Below are 17,758 nucleotides of genomic sequence, written 5' to 3'. Positions count from 1 at the left end.
TTCATTCAAATATACACTCTATTTATTTATTACATCTCGTCTTTCATATTACACTCTAGAAGATAAGACTATTGCTGACCCAGTGTGGGACATTGCTTTTCTGCAAGCCGCTGTGAATGAACTTCGGAATCAAGTTCGTGATCTGCAATGGGAATTGGGAGGAGTTAGATCAAGAATGCTCCGTGAGATACGCAAGCTGAGGCGGGCCTTGCTACTTTCGGTTGAAGATTGGCCGGCTGGCAATGATGATGCTGATAATAATAATAATAATTAGACTATTATTTTTCTTTTAGTCTATTATATGTATTTTTATTTGTTTAATAAGTAAATTATGTTTGATCTTTGACGTTTTACTCCATATTTAATTTTCATTCTGTCTATTATCTTCTCAACAAATATTTTGACGATTCAACATAAAAAGGAATAATTTAGAATCCAGTAGCAATAGCAAGATTTATCTGTTGGGTTTGTGGCAGGGGTTGATTTGTGTTGTTTCAAACAGATTAATCATTCGTTGCAATAGATACTTAGTCTAGTGCAATAGATAAACATTCTAATGCAACAGATAATTAGTCTGGTACAACAGATAAACATCCTAATACAATAGATAATACGTCTGATGCAACAGATATTACGATGATGCAACAGATAAATAGTCTGATGCAACAGATTACTCATCTGATGCACCAGATGATTGATCTATTTAAATTGTGGGCACTTGTACTGGATTCATAATCGGGGTTCTATTCATTGTTGGAAAAACAGAAGTGTATCCAGATGACAAATACGAATAAAAATCATAATTTTACTTACCAAAGTAACCTATGAAGTAATGACAAAGTGGAAAGTGATGTAGTAAACAAAATTTGACCTAAGAAATTGGTCAGATCGCAGCAGTAGTGTTGTACCAACAACAACAACAAATGGTCGACAAGAAGAAGATGATGAATAAAGCAGCAGAAACAGAAAAAATTAACAACAAAAATCGCTTAGAGAGAAAAAAACAATGGATGAGAAGAGAGAGAAAGGTTCCTCTTTTTCCTCCATTTCCCATTATTTTAGGTATACATTGGGATCAAAGTGTAAATTTAAAAACTTGTGGATTATTTTAAAAAATTTCCAACTTTCTTAATACATAATAAAGTAATTGTCACCTCCAACTAATAATTAAGATTTGTGTCACCTACACCTCATTTTAAAACTCTTTTGTCACCTGTGGCCCAAACCCCCGACTATCCATATAGTAATCTATATCTATAATCTATTTATATTTATAATTTGTAATATATTAAAAGTGGGAAGTCCCTTAGAAAAGTGATTTGAACTTTTTGTCCTTCATTAAAATTCTTCACAATAGATAAAATCATCATTTCACTTATATTTTATTTAAGGATATTTTCTTATTCTTATTAAATAAAGGAAAGTAAAGTTCAATTAGAAAAAGAAAACAATCCGATGATATTTTTTTATGTTTATATTATATTATTAATAAATAAAGAGAAGTAGAGGTTTATTAGAAAAAAAAAAGTCTAGAAAAGGGCAAAGAATCTTAAATCCTATGATATTTTTTTATTCTTATATTATATTATTAATAAATAATAGAACTAGAGGTTTATTAGAAAAATTAAAGCATAAAAATGTGGGTGGTGGGTCGTGGGTGGTGGGGGAAATCAAAAACATCTAAAAAGGAAAAAAGAGTTCAAAACCTAATAAACTTAAAAGTGGACCAAAAAAAAAAGAATCATTAAATAGGTATGAAAAAAAAAAACTTAAGGAAAAAAGTCTAATTCATAGGAAAAAATTAAATATCTATTTTTAATATTAGGAAACTAATTGATTTTTATTTTTAAGTTCAAAATCTTTTTAAATATTAAATTCATATTGACATGTTACTTTACTTTATATAAAATAACCTTTTTTAGCTACAAATCAAATTCTCTTTTTCAATAGAAATCAAATTTTAATTACACACGTTTATGATGTCAAATATTATATATAATATATATATCCTTAAATTCATAATATTGTCTTTCATGCCTTTTTTTACTGTCTCCTTTATTGGAGTAGTTTGTTTTATCTCTGTTTATATTCATGATCTTTTATTTGTTTTACATTTTAATTACTTACATTAGTTTCAATCATGTGAATAATCATAAGATTTAGCATATAATAATGGCTCTAATAATTATTTTTTTTTATACAAGCTTTAATTGTTATCGTGCACATTAAATATGATCAATAAGTCTTTTTAGAGGTAATTTAATTTCTTTTATTAAATTTATTTTGCTCCTTAATGATCAAATTTTTTTGATGGAGTGTTACGTACATATGCTTTGGATAATGCTATAACTCACAATACAAGTGATTGATGTTATTATATTACAGTTCACCAAAAACTCTATGTCATATTGATAGGTGTTTATGCCTCCAACTGTCACAATTGAGTCGTTAAGAAGAGTTTTATTTATGAAAGGTTAAATTCTTTTTTATTTATGAATCATACTTTTGTTATTTGTAATTTTTATGTGCAATTTAGTTCTAATGCATGCCCATAGTATGTTCATTTCAAAAATTTATAATTTTTTTAATACGCGTCATTAGATAGGAGGATGTGGGGGTCATGAATTTGGATAGAAGGTTAGTAGGTAGTTACACTTTGACTTATCTTTTGACAGGTTAAGGTTTAGTGGAAGTCTGGCTGGAGTTTGAGAGCATTGTGTATGTTGTAATTTTAACTTTATACATGTATTTTTTTACTTTTGATGTCTATTACCCTCTATTATATATCGTATTTCAGTTACAACATTATTTACTGCATTATTTCTCTGAATGTTATCCATTATTTTTCTTACTAATTGACATGTTTTCTTCATTGTCATATTTTCTTTTCAAAATATTTTCTTAATACGGGATACTAACTTTGATATCTTCATTGCAGTGATTTCTTGAAGCAGAGCAATTTCTTTATTGTTAGGAGTTCTCATAAATCCTCCACCACATTTCTGCTATATTTTTCAAGCACAATAGTTTCTTCAGTTTCATTCGCCAACTTAAAACATATGTAAGTATCTTTTACTTCTAATCCATATCTAATAATGTTATCCCGTTTTAGATTATGAATATCTATTAATGTTTTTCAAAACTTTCCTTTGATTTTAAAAAATCTTTATAGGTCAAGTTTTTTTGTGATTGAGGGGGTAATTCTGATTTTTATCTAAAATCTTAATGAAAATCGGCTTTGGTAATTTGACCGCTCTCTCTATCCTACAGAGGTAGTGATAAAGTGTGTATTCTATCCTTCAAAGACTCCATATATGATATTATATTGAAAATCATCTTGAGATTGAATACATAACTATTGAATCCTAAACAGTCCCTCTATCCTACAAAGATAGTTATAAGGTATACATATATCAATAATTTCATTTATGAAGAGATATATCATAACATTTATCACATTTATTTTTATCATTTAAATGAATCTTGCATTTGTTTTAATGCTAACTACTATATAAGTTCATATAATTTGTTGTTTTCGTACGATATTTATTCACATCATTTAAATTAACATTTAAGTTAACATCTATTTGTATTTTTTACTAAGCTTATTTTTACATATAATATTATTAATTGACGCGAGATACACGTGCAAAGAACCTAAACTAAATTGGTTAAGACAAATAGGTTGAAAGATAAAGGGTACTTTTGAAAGAATTTTACTTGGTAACATAATAAAAGTATCCTTCCTATTCCGATAATTCGTATGTCATTTGTGTTTAGTATGTTAAGGGGTCATTTGGTAGAGTGTATTGAGAAAAATAATGCATGTATTAGTTAATGTGTACTATTAATACCATTTTGTCAAGCATTAGTTATACATTCTATTGTGCGTTGAGGTATGTATTACTAACACCACTCATTTTCTATGTATTAATAACACAAAGGCTTGAATACATGCACTAACTTGATGAATTACAAAATTTTCCCTCAAATCTCATCTTATTCTTTAAACTAAATCTACCACTTTTTCTGAGGATACCCATTTTACCAAAATCTGAGAATTTAGTTAAACCTATTTCACCATATATCAAAGAATTAGTCCACTATGAAATTAGAAGTAGATTGATAACCAAATTATGTATTCTGCGAGGTGTAGGAGGAATGGTGTTAAGGTGTTAATTGGTTCTATGGTAGTAGAATTAGACAGATTAAACATGAGGTGATAATAATATATTAATGGCTCTATTGAGATCCCAAGTCTGATCTTGATCTGTATCCGAATGTAACATTGCCAATTTTATTAGAATTGATTGAGAAAAAGTTTAGAAAGTTAGGATATTTTTCAAGAGAAGTTGGGTGAAAGATGAGGAGAAGCAACACCCAATTAATTGGAGATGGCGGTTCCTCTATGGGGAATGAATTTGCAGGTGGATGTTATTTTTCTTAATTGTCACGAGATATCTGTGAAGTTTTTAATGAAAAGAAGGGTATTTTGGTAAGCAAAATTTTTTGATGAAATTATGTAAATACATATTGTTTTTAATACATCAAATTAAACACTGTGTAAGAAATAACGTGTGCATAATACCAGCATTATGTTATGTAATATAAAGTAAGAATAAGAAGAATGGAGAGAAAACAGAGGAGACTTTTTTATTTCTCATGAGTAATTCTTGAGGGGGTTCTTAGTGGGGTATATTATAATGAAGGAAAACCCCTTTATTTATAGGAAAAAATTAACCTTGGAGTTTCTAAATTTTTCATAAATAGACATTCACTATATATGGTAAAGTAGACATTCACTATATATGGTAAAGCAGGCATTCACTATATACAGTAATATATTTATAACACTCCCCCTTGAATGTCTAATTGATAGATAATATGTCTCGTTAAAACCGTACTAGAAAAATATAATGAAAAAAAATCTAGTGAAGGAAAAAATACATATCTCTAACAATATGCATATAGTCTGCCTCATTAAAAACCTTACAAGGAAAACCCAGTGGGACAAAACCTCGTAAGAAAAAGAGAGTACAGTGCATCTTAACTCTCCCTAATGAGAACATCCTTGAACCTTTGCATCTCGATCTTATGTACCATCTTCTTGAAAGTTGCAGTTGGAGGAGACTTGGTGAATAAATCAGTCACATTTTCACTTAAACGAATCTGTTGCATGTTAATATCATCATTCTTTTATAGCTCGTATGTATAGAAAAGTTTTAATGAAATGTGCTTCGTTCTGTCTCCTTGAGTCCTCCCTTAAGTTGTGTTGTGCATGTTGCATTATCCTAAAAAAAATCAATGGTACTTTGTCACATTTCAAACCACATTTTTCGCGAATGAGATGTATTGTGGACCTCAACCACACACACTCTTGGCTTACTTCATGAATAGTTGCTATCTCAGCATGTTTCGATGAAGTGGCTATGATAGACACTCTTGGCTTACTTCATGAATAGTTATTATCTCAGCATGTTTCGATGAATTGGCTACGATAGACTGCTTTGTATAGCTCCAAGATATAGTAGTAACCCCACATATGAACACATAGCTTATTTGAGATCGAATTTTATACGGATCAAATAAGTACCCAGCATCAGCATAACCAACAAGATCGGGACTATAATCTTTAGAATAAAATAAGCTCATATGTTTGATCTCATTCTGATATCTCCTAGTAGGAGCAGAACTATAGTTTGCTAACAAATTGAGCGAAAGGCTATATCGGGTCTTGTAGTAGTTACAAGATGCATTAGTACACCAATTGCACTAAGATATACAATCAATAATTCAGTATATTTCTCATTCCAGCATGTGATCTCATCTTTCTTGGTAGCTTTTCACATTCGTGTTTTTTACCATAATAATTTGGAGATATTCATCTTCCAATTATTCTACCTCTTCTAAAGGTGGATTGTGATATCTTCACAACTAAGAACGCGTTCGAATTTATATACAGTCACATTCACCCGAGGGTATCAATGTGTATTTATAATTATCAAAATTCTCATTCCCAAGAAATGAAATATAATTGTGCCTTAAGTGTATCAAATTGTGATAGCTTAGAATTTCTTTCAAGATATTGCTACTTCAGGAGCAAGTCGAAGCATACATATGATCTAGAGAGTTTTTCTCTAACATATAGCAAATTGTCATCTTTCAGACTTATTAGACATTGCTATCACATTTACTTTATGGAGTGAAACGTATTCACTAGGATAAATTTAACAACTTTTCATAAGAGAAATATTATTTTATATATATATATATATATATATATATATATATATATATATAGTAGATGTTGAACTCTCTTCGTATATTTACATTTGGAACTCTTTAGTGAAAATCTTTGCTCCGTCAAAGCCTGTATGATATAATGTATCCTTGATCAAATCTGAATCACAAGATCAGGCAAAGGAACTCTTATTTATCAAAAGAATATTGGTTCTCTGCTTTTGTCGATTTTTGAAACCAAAACATATTATAGAAAAGAGCTTGAAGTGTCCAATAATATGTTCAATGATCAAGTTTAAATAGGAGAATAATTCTTACCGTGATATTTAATAAATTTTTACCGTGATATTCAATAATATTTCTCCGTGATTGATAAATTTAAATACATATAGCGGTTGCAAGTGAGTCTTTATGCAACTCATTATATTGATGGAGTATTTAGGTCCTTGACATGCAAGTAACATAGGCAATAAAGTTACATGAATGTAAAAATACCTACCTTTGGCAGCACTCAACATCATCTTACTTTACCTTACAAAAACTGAGACCATAAAACCCCGTAAGACAATGATTGCAAGTGTCTCCGTCAATTTCTTTGGCATCGTGTGTACCTTGGCCTAAATTCAAGCATATCATCTACTAAAGTTAAAAAATTAGAGATTCGTATTGATAATGTGTTATGTAATATAAAGTAAGAACAACAACAATGAAGAGAGAATAGATGAGACTTTTTATTTCTCATGAGTAATTCTTGAGGGGATTTTTGATTCTGTAAATTACAATGAAGGAAAACCTTTATTTATAGGGGAAAACTAACACCTTAGGTTTCTAACTTTTTTATAAATAGACATTCACTATTTATGGTAAATTGGACAAATTAATTAAGGGTGACAAAAAAGTTTCAAAACTAAAAAAGAGTGACACAAGTCTTAAATATTGAGTAGAGGTAACAATTTTAAGATTAGTGTTAATGACATTAATTTTAAAACCCTCAAGTTTTATTAGTTACACAAAGATCCCTACCCCATATTTACACAAAGATCCCTACACCATCACCACCACTCCTTCTCCACACCTTTTTTGTTGTCGTCCGCCGCCGCCACCTCTTCTTCCTCCACTATCACTATCACTACCATTGCCACATCTTCCAGATTCACCATTATTTTCTCCCTCTACATAACTATTGCCTATTTTTCTTCTTTCTCCTCTACCACCGTGGCTATCAACACCACAACAAATGTCACCTTCTCATTCGGCGTCACCACCAACACCAACACCTCCATTTTTATCATTAATATCACTTTTTCATGAGCTCCTCCTCCAATCAGATCTTTTTTCAGAAATTAAGTATCGAAGATGCTGCAACAACAGTCTAAGTTGCTGCAGCAACAGTCGAAGTTGCTGCAGCAACTTCGATAGTTGTTGCAGCAACTTCAATAACTGCTACAACAACTTCGATAATTGTTGTAACACAACAACTAATAGTAGTTGTTGCAGCAATTACCATAGTTACTAAAACAACTCTCGTAGTTGCTAAAGCAACTCTCGTAGTTGCTGAAGCAACTCTCTTAGTTTCTGAGTTTACAAAATTATTTCTTCATTCATTTTAAAAAGAAATCGAAAAAAAAAATTTCAAACTTTTTAAATTTTGTTTAAAAAAATAGTCCATGAAAATTAAAAAAGGAAGAACGAAATTAAAAGAGAGAAAAAGAAGATGAGAAGATGGAAGAAGAGGAAAATCTATATAGAGAGAAAAAAAAATAAGAAGAAAAAAATGGGGAGAAAGAAAAAGAGCAGAAGAAAGATTGAAAGATAAAAAAAGGGAGGAAACTCTAAAATTTAAAATTTGGAGTTAGAGAACTTTTTAAAAAATTAAAAAGTTTTTAAAAATTACACTTTACACCCTGATTAACTTAATCATAATTTAAATTAAGCTTTGACCTTAGCTGGTCAAAGTTGTCACCATTTTTAATTTAAAAACTTTTTTTGTCACCTCCCACTTAATTCTCTGATAAATTAGACATTCACTATATATGATAATATATTTATAACACATTACTAATACTTGCATTAGTAGACGCTCACTATATATGATAATATATTTATAAAACATTACTAATACTTACATTAATAATGTAGGCATTACTAATACACTTTATTAAATGTTATTCTTATGCACTCTACCAAACGACCCCTAATAGTGTTATGTAAAGGTGCTAAGAGACCCTACATGGAATATAAGAGCATTTTTTTCAAAATAAGAAAAAGTACTTATTGAATCAACAAACATAAATAATATTTGGATTTCAAAGTTTTTGAAAGATGTTCCAAGGAAATTTTGAAGTTTATGAAGTGTGTGTGAGAATTTCCGTTCCTCATATTGATCTTTCTTGCACTCGCTAACCACTTGAGATCTAGTGTCACGTAACTTCCCTTTATGGCCCAAATTATTCCTCCTACTACATCTCCTCCTGTTTTCCTCCTGCTGCAACTGCCTATTTACTAGCATCCAATCTACTGATCAAAGAATTTCAACAAAACAATAAGTTACGTTGACTACTGATTCAAAGAATTTCAACAAAACAATAAGTGTCTTTCAGTAAGATGAAGCAAAAGAATAGTTTGTTTCTTCTTTTTTGGACAGCTTTCTTGTTACAGAGAAGAATCAAAGAAAGCAGAAAAATATCCAACTATGTACACAGCTCATAGGTCCAACTACCTAGAGTGCTATACTACTGGGCCTGGCCAAAGATGCTGAGAACTAATAAGAAAGTTAATAAGTCACCTTGACCCTCAAAGGAATGGCAGACTTTTAACTGAAAATGAAATTAGTTAGATGTTTCTAACTGCTATACGGTATTTCATTTCTGAGAAAGCACAAAAGCAAAGTTCACGGATCATATGTGTACTAGCCACGCTTACTGATCTTGATATTCAGGCTTTAGAACCCAGAAAGACCCACTAGGGTTTTTATCAAGAATCGCTATTTCCTTTAATAGATTCTTGAACAGTGGCAGATCCTTTGATGGCACCCTGTCCTTGAAATAATCTACAATGCTGGCTGAATTGGTTTTTCCGCCTCTCTGTTGTATAAATGTACAGATCTGGCGAACCAACACTTCTGGCTGAACCACAGAGCTAGAAGATGTACTCCACTGCCCACTACATAGAGATCCTGCTCTGCTGTTGGAGGTTGAAGCCGACATACCAAACTGATGGACAAGTCCATCACTAACAGCTTGCTCTCGATTCCCCCTAATCCTAGCCAATAACTCAGCTGAAGATAATGCTTTTCCAGCAGATGCCCCTGCAGCTAAAGCACTTTCCCTAGTAGCATAACCATTCGATGATTCTTCAGATGATTTACTGCTTAATTGAGGATTAATAGTAGAACCAAATTTCCTTTTAGAAGATGACGGCCCTCCAGCAGCTCCTGATTTGCCAGTCCAGGTTGGCACTGCTACACCTTCTCGGCTTCGAAGCATTCTTGATTGCCGCAGTGCTTCTGCAGCTCTCTGAGCTACTTGGGATGCCTGCTCCTCTAGCTTCAACTTTTCTTCATCATGAGCATTCATGATAGCATCATGGTTCATCGCACTCTGGTAAAGCAGAAAAGATGAATAAGGCAAGTAAAACAAAGCAATCACAGATAAATAAAGGTGACTAAGGAAATACAAAAAACAGAACAGCAAAATTTAACTCAAAATCAAGCTTCAGATTACGTTGAAACAGAAACTAATGTGCTAATTTTCTCCCAAATCCAAAAGCTTCTGTTCTACAGAACTGACATGGGTTTAAGCCAAGTAAAGATAATTGATAAAACTCCCCCTCCCCCAAGCCAATCCTGAACCAAAAAAGAAGACTGAGAATAAGGGCAAAAAATCCAAAGCATTTTGACATGGAGATCTACTTGATCTCATGAGCATCAACAGCATACTGTGTCATATGGACTGGGGGTAGCTGGGAACACAAAGCCTGCTATGAATTGACTAGTAAAAATAGAGGGCTTACATGGATCCCATGAGCATCAAAAAGACCTCGCAGGATACTTGTTTCTTCATCTAACTCACCATTGTTGTTATCATCTCCCACTTTTCCCTTGGTAGCTGAGTTGTTTCCCTCGCACATTTTGGAATCATCATCCTTTTCTGTCGGTGCTTTAAAAGATGGTTTATCTTGATTATCTGGAGCCCCGACAATGTTCACATCTTCAGATATTTGGCTAAAAATACTAGATGTTTCTGTAGATCCTCCATTTCCATCATCATTTAATGTAAAGAGATCCTTCATATCTCTTGCTTTGAAAAATCTTCTTTGCTGTGGGTTTTTCAATATTTTATTGGTAAGAAAGTGCTTGTAAATCTGTCGATGATACACCTTCTCCTCAATAGTTCCTCGCGTAATCAATCTATACACAGTAACATCTTTTTTCTGACCAATACGCCAAGCACGCTCCCTGGCCTGCCCTATGTAAAAGGTCCCAATTAAAATCATTGAACAAATATCAAGTAATTAACTGGACATCCATCCCACCCTTAAAAAAATATATATATACCTATTTAGACATCCACCCTAGTACAATAGAACTCATTACACCTCTCCTCTCTTGTACTATTGTACTAGGGTGGATGTCTAAGTAGGTCCGAGACCTTTCCTCTTGTTTGATCTTCACTTGTTTGTTTTGTTTTATTCATTTTGGTTTTTATATTTACTGTTTAATTACATTGACAAACAGCAAGCTACCAGTATTCTCCTCTGTAAGGAAATTTGGAAGAGAATTTAATTTTTTGGGTCCAAATTTTCCCTTCAATGTTACTGTATTTAAATCAGAGCAAAACCCTTTCACAGCTCCCATATATCTTATTCAAAATAAAATTAAGATCCCTTACCCAAACCAGTACTCTAATAATTTATCTTATCTAAACCTGTTTTTCAATATTTAATTGTAAGTTGTGTCAACTTCCGGACGGGTTCACTACCATAAACCTGTTTCTCCGTCCCCAGTCTTTTCCTTTTTTTAAATATTCAATCGTCTATCATTTTTTAAGAGTGAATTTTTCCAAGCACCATTAATCAAGGGGCTAAAGTATGAGAAATAAAATTTGAAGTCTAACAACACACAACAGTCTGTTGTCAAGGGACCAAGACTCTCATTTTCTCCATAATTGGAAAATCAACAACAAGAGGATAAGAATAGAAGTACCTGCATATCAGTTGACGGGTTCCAGTCTGGGTCAAAAATGATAACTCTGTTAGCTCCAGTCAAGTTTGTCCCCAGACCACCAACTTTTGTTGTCAAGATGAAAATAAAAATATCATCTGTATTGTTAAATTCATCTATCAAAACCATCCTTTGCTTTACAGGAGTGACACCATCCATTCGCCTATAATTATACTCACAAGTAACCAGGAATCTCTCAAGAATATCAAGCATCAGTTGAGTTTGAGAAAAAAGGAGAACGCGGTGCCCCTGTTCCTTCCATACCTTAAGGACTTCGGCAACAACTTTCATTTTTCCACTACGCTCAGGGTTTCCATAGTCTGGATCTCTATGGGAGTGTTCTCTCTCGAGAAGATCGGGATGATTGCAAATTTTACGCATCACATCAATTCCAGACAGAGAGTTCCTGCTCCCATCAAAGATCTGCTCAACCTCAGAGCTAGCAAGAAAAGCTCGGTAAACAGATCGCTGCTCTGTAGTGAGGCTACAGAAGAGGACATGCTCAGTTTTCTTTGTGAGATTAGCATTGACATCAGCTTTCATCCGCCGGAGGAGGTAAGGCATAATTAAGTCACGCAACACCACAGCACATCTGCATATCAACACGCCAAAGCCACAAATAATGAACCACAAACTCAAAACTACATCCCCTTGTGAGGACCACCTCAGATCCCCTCAAGGGTCCAACAAGTGACGATCAGACAGGATTTAGCAATAAATAAAAGAATTACAAGCAATCCAAGTTTTGATCAGTATTTCTTTTTACTTTTAGTTAATCCTCACAGGAGTCTGGACAAAAGCAAGAATCAATTGTCCTGAACTACCACAGATTTTCTTCTTCATTTTTAGTAAGTTTATCCAGAATTAAATACAAATATAGATAGTCCTTTGCCTCCGACTTGGAACCTAAAATTCAAGAGTAGAAAGAAACAGAAACCTACATAGCTGTATTCTGGGATAAAACACCAACCTGTAAGCTGTGGAAACTTGCAATGGTGTTGCATTAGCATAACCCCCAACAGATATGGGAACAGCAAATTCAGCTTCAAACACAGGTAGAACTCCCAACTTTCCAGGGAAGACAAAATCAAACAATGACCACAGTTCACTCAGCTTGTTTTGAATTGGGGCCCCTGTCATTATGATACGGTGAACAGTCTGGAGCTGCTTGCATACAAGAGTAATTTCAGCATTTGGGTTCCGAATTCGATGTCCTTCATCTAACACTGCATAACCCCATTCGATATCGAGTAATTTTTCTCCCAGTAGACGGAGTTGCTCATAAGTAGTGATCAATAGCCCAGAACTTGATCTTACAACACGAGCTACCATGGGATCCCATTTTTTGGAAGTCCTAGAAGATTTCTTTCCTTCCGTCTCACTATCGAGCAGATCTTCGCTTTCATAGTCACTTTCAGAATCCGCTTGCTTCTTTTTACTTGACAGATCATGAGCTGAATCATGTAATATCTCCACATGGAAGCTGGGATACCATGTTTTGGCTTCCCTCTTCCATTGCCTCAAAAGTGTGACCGGACAAATGATAATGCTTGGTTTATACATATCACTAAAATGCAGTGATCCAAGAAAACATAAAACCTGTATGGTTTTACCAAGACCCATCTCATCTCCAATTATCCCACCAGCTTTTTGACAGTGAAGTTCCCACAGCCACTGTACACCAATCTTCTGATAATCAAAAAGTCTGTTAAAGATGGCTTCCGGGATTTTGAATCCACCTTCAAGTGCCACAAAAGGAGGTTCTACATCTTCAATATCCCCTTTGCTGTCCTCGTGACTGGAGGTATTGACATCTTCAACAGACAACAAACGTTAGACATCTTCATATATTTGTCTATATGATGATCATACGTGAATTTTACCACACCCCACCCCAAAGAATTGACCAATATCTTTCTGCTTGGACACCAAAATGTTTGAGGAACCATAAAGCAAAATACAGGAAGTTTCAAACTTACAATTCAAATATTTGACACACAACTGGCATTAAAAACTAGAGTTTCTATCAAGCTTACAAATCATAGTACTGAGACTTTTACATCAGGCTTAACAAAAGTTGGTCAAAAACATGATAGTGATAAGAGTTCTAGCAATGGACTCTCTAAAATATATTTTAGATGTTTACTTATTAACCAATTTTGTCACCAGAAACATACTTTGATAGGCAAAGCTCTGAAACAGAGTGGCATTATGGAGCTGTTCATGTTCCGAGGAAAAAAAAAAACACAAGACTAATATAGTTTCTAAAGAAGAATTTGCAATGCATCTAGAATATTAGCTAAAAGTCAAATACTTATACAGGGTGGAAGGAGAATCTATCACAAAATAGCTATCTATTCTGTAATTTATTAGCAATATCGGAGTGTGCGCACAAACATACACACACACACATATTTTGTGATCAGCGATCCAATTGTGCTCACTGGGGTTCAAAACTAAGGGAGTAGCGGTGGGCATAAAACTGAAAAAACAACCGAACCAAAATTTTGGGTTTTTTTTTTTTCGGCTTTTCGGTTTATTTGGTTGGTTCAGAGTTAATATCTTATAACTTCGATTATTCAGTATGGCGGTCGGTTTCAATCTTTCAGTTTTTCGGTTCACCAAATAATTGTAGTTTCTAGAAAGTTGAGGAATTTTTTAAAACTCTTCAGCCTTTTTTTTTAAGGACTTCAAAATTTTTAAATTTCCTTCAGCCATCCATCAATCCTCTTCAGCTTTTTATTTTCGATAAGGGACTCTACAGTTTTCTCAACCTGAGATTCCATATTTTCCTGATTAGCCACAATTTCTTCTTTCCATTAACAACACATATTATCCTTATTCATCACTATATAAAGTGTCGTCAAGCGGTACAGTCTTCAGACTTTAACCAACATTACAAATTACCGCTGCCAGTGTCGGTTCTCATCGTTAGTACCGTTCAGGTAAGAAACTTCTGATTTGGAATCCAAGTATGTGACTCTACTCGAAGTAATGTTCTGAAGCAGTTCAGCCTTCGAAATCCGTACTCTCACTTTTCTGCCTATAGATTTCAAAGTCACTGCTCTTTTAACTTCTTTTACGTATTTTGTTTTATGTTGTTCCCCTGATTGTATTTGTTTATTATTTATGACTGGGATTTTCTATACTAAGTTGTGAGTTGGCATTTCAAATGTGAATATAATCCTTCTTCACTAAATCAATTTGCTGACCAGCTTATACCCTTCAAGTGAAATCGTCATAAACAAAAGCAGGCCTAAACTAGTCATCTACTCCCTAGCGACTAGTATCAGATGAGACTTGCTTCAACCAAACAAAAATTTACCAACTGATGAAGCCCAAACTGAATCAGTGTGAACCAAACTAAACTAATTTCAGTTCAGTTTCAGTTTTCAGTTTTACCAACTAGAAAACCGATATCTTAAAACTGAACCAAACAGACTGACTGCCATGCCTATCAGGGAGAATGCCCCTCTTCCCCACAAACCCTGCCCCACTTACATACCATGCTTTAGTCACTCATAAGGTTTGAGCTCGTGACACATACCTAAACTTCATGGTTCATGCATTGCGTCCTTACCACTGAAACAATCCTAGGTGCATAACACAGAAGCATATAAAGATACCTGATCCTTCGTCCTGCCTTTGCTCGTGAGATGCCAACTTTCTCCACTTCTTGCTAGGTAACGGTCTTCTATTCTTTCTAATACATTCTCCATTCTTCTCCGTAGTAATCTCTAATGATTGAGGGATTTTCAGGGGTTTTCTTAGTCTTTGGAAAGGGTGGGTCGGTGCATCAAGTTTTGGTAATGATGAAGAATCAAGCAACTTGGTGGTCGGACGAGCTTGAGCAGCCTGTGACATTGACTGGACAGCCTTGGCTATACTGGTGGAAGCAAGGTCATCGTCATTACTGTTTATATCAATTGCAGCACTTTGTCTGCCAGAAGACTCTGAATCATGGATCCGACGTTCAAAGCCTTTGAGCTTGTGGAAGGGGGTTAACATTCCTTTTCTTACCAGTGCATCTCTTTCCTACAACAGAGACAATATAAGGTTAGCTTGAGAGATCCATATGTTTAGGCATAGATGCTTATGTTGAATGAAGTACTTCCTATAATTGACACACACACACACACACACACACACGCATGTAGCTTCCAGCTCAAAAATTCTTTTCAATTTACAGTTCGTGAAAATCACATACTGTTTCCACAAATCCAGAAGATGCTGCAGCTAACACTGCATCAAAATCATCATCATCATCCAGCAATGCTGTTTTCCGCTGTTTGTTCTTTTTGTTGCTTGATTTCTGAACTTCTTTCACCTTTCTTTTAAATTTAGGCTGATCCTTAACAAGATCTCTCATCAACGCATCAGGCGAAGTATCATTAGCAAATTTTGAAAGTTCTTCCCTGAGTTGAGCCTTTGTTTCAAGAAGACTTCTTAGACGATCATCAGCTAAAGCATGATGAAGGTTTGAATCATCCAGAGGTGCCTGAATTATGCTTTGCTCATCCTCTGTATCCTTTGCCTCACTGCTACCATCATTATCAGGCACATCCTCCTCATTTCTTCTGAAGCGCTCCAAGCGTCCAAAGCCATCTTTAATCGCATCTATTTCTACTTCTACTGCTCTCAATTTATTAAACAAATCTAATTTCTTATCATGTCCTTTATTTTCTTCTTTCCTCTCCAGTCTCTCCTCTTCGGCAATCCCTGTATCTTCGTTGCTCTCCCCAGCATGCCTTGTTGCCTGCCAATATATGAAAAATTAAAGTCCATCATCAATAAGTTTTCAGAGTGCTAAATTGTATTATAAACATCAAAGCATCTCACGGAACTAGTCAACATTCTTATTCCCAAATGTTTACAGACAAACAACATTTACACCTTTGCATAACAAACCTGGTCCAAGACGTCACGTTCAATATCTGCAGGATTTGCAGAGGTCACGCCCAAACTGCTGAGTAAAATCTTATCTTCCTCCTCTTCTTCCATTTCTCCCTTTTCCCTGTCAGCAAAAGAAGACAACGAAAACCACCTTTAAGGAATAAAATTCAATTCTCATTTCTGATATTCAAAAGTTCAGTGCACTATACATACCATATAGTAGTAAATTTATCTAAATATACAAGTAGAATATCATACAGTTAAGTGCATCAGAGAATAAAATTCCCTTAGAAGTCGTTCTTATTAGAAGTAATTCAGTGAGCATAAAAATCTCATCCCTGTTGAGAATGAGTATCTCGCTAACTAAAACTTTGCATATCAAACAAAAAATCAAGTTTGGAATTCCAGTCATAGTTGATTGATAGATTGCTAGCTTGCGCGCAACTAGACTAATTTCATGAAATACTTGTCACCTCCCACCAGCAACACATAGGAAAAGTGGTTACCTAGTATTTTTGTCTCTACTGGTGTTTGAAGCTGAGACCTCACGGTGCTCAACAGGTCGATTAATTGATTTCTTAATATCAATAAGATATCAAATCCTGCTTCTTCTTTTTTTCTACAATTGAACAAAAACGAAGACACATATGCAAGTACCTCAAATGAAAGTCTATTTTTCTAGCGATTTAAGTAGAAAACTGTTGGTGAGAATAGACTTACCTAATAAACAAGTAGTCAAAGGGTGAAACTCCCTTTACAAACTCGTGAGCTCGTTTAATTGATAGAGATCATCCACATTACTGGGACCAATGGAGAGAATTTGCTTTAAAATACCATTAGTCAACAAATGAAATCGTAGGCCATGTGCGAGAGAAACCGAATGGAGTATACGAGAAATAATATAAACCCTAATTTGGGAAATGAATTTCGTTGGCTTTTTCAATGGGCGCTTTTATGTTAGCGTCTGATGCATCAACGGGCGACCTCCGTTACGGTTTCTTGAATTCGGGTGGGGGTCCATTTTTGTTGTTCGTCAACCGGGTCCGTGTTCTCCAAGCTACGTGGCCGCTTGTAAGGCATAAAGTTTGTTTCATATTTTTGGGTAAACTAACACGGCCACAACTATTTTTGATATTTTTAGATACTAGTTTTAAAAAATTAAGAAAATAGACATTCTAATGGATTCACAAAAATAAATAGCAATCTTAGCACTCAAGTTATATATAAATATTAAATATAAATATTAAATAACTAATTTTAAAAAAAAAAAAAATCAAGTTTCTCAACCAATCCACTATCAAGCACCCGATTTTTCCGCCATTCCCTCAATTTTTCGATCATTTTTCATCAATTTTTTCGATATCCATCGAAAAGTGACATTACCTCCATTGTTTTAAGCCATTT

The 17,758-nt window shown here is 34.1% G+C and overlaps 1 protein-coding gene across 3 annotated transcripts; it reads right to left on the bottom strand.

Annotated features, from left to right (window-relative positions):
- Window positions 1-8,812: 8,812 nt before the first annotated feature.
- Window positions 8,813-17,458, bottom strand: LOC107852603 (protein CHROMATIN REMODELING 8). Of its 3 annotated transcripts, XM_047407957.1 has the most exons (9): window positions 17,075-17,382; window positions 16,861-16,973; window positions 16,370-16,475; window positions 15,669-16,217; window positions 15,088-15,496; window positions 12,432-13,275; window positions 11,444-12,053; window positions 10,252-10,701; window positions 8,813-9,839 (listed from the first exon to the last, which is right to left on the bottom strand). In XM_047407957.1, the coding sequence occupies exons 3-9, from the start codon at window positions 16,460-16,462 to the stop codon at window positions 9,159-9,161; spliced, it is 3,636 nt and encodes a 1,211-aa protein (XP_047263913.1). In that variant the 5' UTR covers window positions 16,463-16,475; window positions 16,861-16,973; window positions 17,075-17,382; the 3' UTR covers window positions 8,813-9,158. The 3 variants fall into 3 exon arrangements, with proteins under 3 accessions (XP_047263913.1, XP_016553118.2, XP_016553120.1); XM_016697632.2 differs by lacking the exon at window positions 16,861-16,973 and having other exon boundaries at window positions 17,075-17,458; XM_016697634.2 differs by lacking the exon at window positions 16,861-16,973 and having other exon boundaries at window positions 9,338-9,839; window positions 10,311-10,701; window positions 17,075-17,422.
- Between the last annotated feature and the right edge of the window lie 300 nt (window positions 17,459-17,758).

The sequence above is a fragment of the Capsicum annuum genome, chromosome 3 (assembly GCF_002878395.1).
Source record: "Capsicum annuum cultivar UCD-10X-F1 chromosome 3, UCD10Xv1.1, whole genome shotgun sequence".
Lineage (NCBI taxonomy): Eukaryota > Viridiplantae > Streptophyta > Magnoliopsida > Solanales > Solanaceae > Capsicum > Capsicum annuum.
This window is presented reverse-complemented; position numbering and strand designations above follow the sequence as displayed.

Bases quoted from the DNA above. Each gene is read 5' to 3' on its own strand.
- LOC107852603 (XM_016697632.2), bottom strand. From the start codon at position 16,462: ATGGAAGAAGAGGAGGAAGATAAGATTTTACTCAGCAGTTTGGGCGTG. The intron at 16,218-16,369 runs GTTTGTTATGCA...ATATATTGGCAG, and splicing joins AACGTGACGTCTTGGACCAG to GCAACAAGGCATGCTGGGGA. The intron at 10,702-11,443 runs GTACTTCTATTC...TACATAGGGCAG, and splicing joins ACCCGTCAACTGATATGCAG to GCCAGGGAGCGTGCTTGGCG.